General features: G+C 42.1%; 1 protein-coding gene across 1 annotated transcript; it reads right to left on the bottom strand.

The window, feature by feature from the left end:
- Nucleotides 1–790: 790 nt before the first annotated feature.
- On the bottom strand, nt 791–1,303 carry LOC142607589 (uncharacterized). Its single transcript, XM_075779133.1, has one exon. It carries the CDS (start codon nt 1,301–1,303, stop codon nt 791–793), a length of 513 nt encoding a protein of 170 aa, XP_075635248.1.
- Between the last annotated feature and the right edge of the window lie 946 nt (nt 1,304–2,249).

The raw sequence follows: 2,249 nt of genomic DNA, 5'->3' as shown, positions 1-2,249 counted from the left end.
TTTTCACCATCTAGGGCTTCCAAATAGTATGATCCCGACCTTTTGCAATTGGTAACCCTGTAAGGTCCTTTCCAATTAGGCCCCAGTTTTCCATGAGCCGAGTTTCTGGTTGCCAAGGAAACCTTTTTTAGGACGAGGTCCCCAATGTTGAAGCACCTAGGTTTCACCATTGCATCATATTTTCTAGCCATAAGATTTTTATACTTTGTTGTCCTCTACTCTGCATCCATCCTGACCTCATCTATTAGATCGAGGTTAAGATGAAGTTGTTCTTCATTCTCTTTGTCCTGATACTTCATCACCCTGTGGTTAGCCATGTGCACTTCTGCAAGTATGACTACTTCACTTCCATAGGCTAGTTTGAAAGGAGTTGCCCCTGTGGGGATCCTCGCAGTCGTCCTGTAAGCCTACCTGGTAGCTCGTCTAGCCATATTCCCTTTGCCCCCTCAAGCCGAGTCTTGATGATATTCAATAAGGATCGGTTTGCAACTTCTGCTTGTCCATTTGCTTGTGGGTGGGAGGGTGAGGAATAATGATTTTTTATTCCAAGTTGCTCGCAGAAATCTCTAAAGGGTGTGCTATCAAACTGCAGTCCATTGTATGCCACTAGTACCCTAGGTATCCCAAATCAGCATATGATGCTCTTCCAGACACAGTTTTTGACATTCTGCTGTGTGATTTTTGCGAAGGGTTTAGCTTCCACCCACTAAGTGAAGTAATCAATTCCCACTACCAAGAACTTCATTTGCCTGGTTCCTATTAGAAAATGACCTAAAATATCCAATCCCCATTATGCAAAGGGCCATGAGGCCACCATCGGGGTGAGGTACTCCGATGGTTGTCTAGGGATGTTGCTGAAGCGTTGACACTGATCACAGACCTTTACAAAAGCCTTAGCATCTGCCCAAATAGTTGGCCAGTAGTAACCTACACAGATGACCTTGTAAACGAGGGCTCTTGCTCTTGAATGGTTTTCATATGCTCCTTCATGAACTTCTTTCAATACGTAGTTTGCTTCAGTTGGAGCTAAACACCTTAGGTAAAGCCGAGAAAAGCCTATTTTGTATAGCACCTCATCTATAAGGACGTACTTAGCTGATCTAATCCTTAGCTTTCTAGCTTCATCTCTTTCTTCTAGAAGCCTTCCACCCCTTAGGTAAGCTACTATTGGGGTCATCCAATTTTCTTTACCTTTTATCTGCTGCACCTCTGGAAGATCTATTCTAGGCATGTACTGGACTTCATCAAGCTCATTCACCGACCCTTTTGTTGACGCTACTTTTGCTAAGGCATCTGCTTCCATGTTTTTTTCCCTTGGGACTTAAAGAAAATTGGCTTCTTTAAATTTCTTAACAAGGCATCTCACCCTATTAAGATATTTCTTCATCTGTTCTTCTTTCGCTTCACATGTTCCATTCACTTGGCCTATGATCAGCTAAGAGTCTCCTTCGACGACTATTGACTCTGCCCCTAAGGACTTAGCCAATTCTAGCCCTTTAAGGAGAGCTTCATACTCAACTTCATTGTTGGTTGTTTGGTACTATAGGCGAGTTGCATACTTCAATTTGTCCCCTTTCGGGGATTTCAATATAACTTTTATTCCTTTGGCATATAGCGTGGATGACCCATCTACATAGATGACCCGTGTCTTAACTTCATCCACCTCATCTAAATCACCATGTCTTGGAGTGAATTCTGCCATGAAAACTGCTAGAGCTTGAGCTTTTATTGCACTCCTAGGCTGATACATGATATCAAACTCACTGAACTCTATGGCCCATTGGATCAGTTGTCCTACGCTTCCAACTTATTCATTGCCTTTTTAAGTGGATGATCCGTCAAACCATTGATGACATGAGCCTAAAAGTAATGTCTTAGCTTCCTAGAAGCTATTATCAATGCAAATGCCAACTTTTCTATCATAGGATATCGTCCTTTTGCCCCCCTTAATGCCCAGCTTGTATAATAAACAGGCTTTTACACCTTCCCTTCTTCCCTGATTAATGCTAAAATTACTGCATGTGGAGATACTACTAAATATAAATACAACTCCTCACCTGGTATAGATGGACTTAGTAAGGGAGTCGTGGTAAGGTAGTCCTTAAGATCTTGGAAGGCCTTTTGACACTCGTCCGTCTATTCAAATGTCTTCTTGAGAACCATAAAAATGGCAAACATTTATTAGTTGCTTTCAAAACAAACCTGTTTAGGGCTTCAACTCGTCTAGTGAGAGACTAGACTTCCTTGAC

This window comes from Castanea sativa, chromosome 8 (genome assembly GCF_040712315.1).
Source record: "Castanea sativa cultivar Marrone di Chiusa Pesio chromosome 8, ASM4071231v1".
Lineage (NCBI taxonomy): Eukaryota > Viridiplantae > Streptophyta > Magnoliopsida > Fagales > Fagaceae > Castanea > Castanea sativa.
This window is presented reverse-complemented; position numbering and strand designations above follow the sequence as displayed.

Excerpts from the sequence above, each read along its gene's own strand:
- LOC142607589 (XM_075779133.1), bottom strand. The coding sequence starts at position 1,303 with ATGGAAGCAGATGCCTTAGCAAAAGTAGCGTCAACAAAAGGGTCGGTG.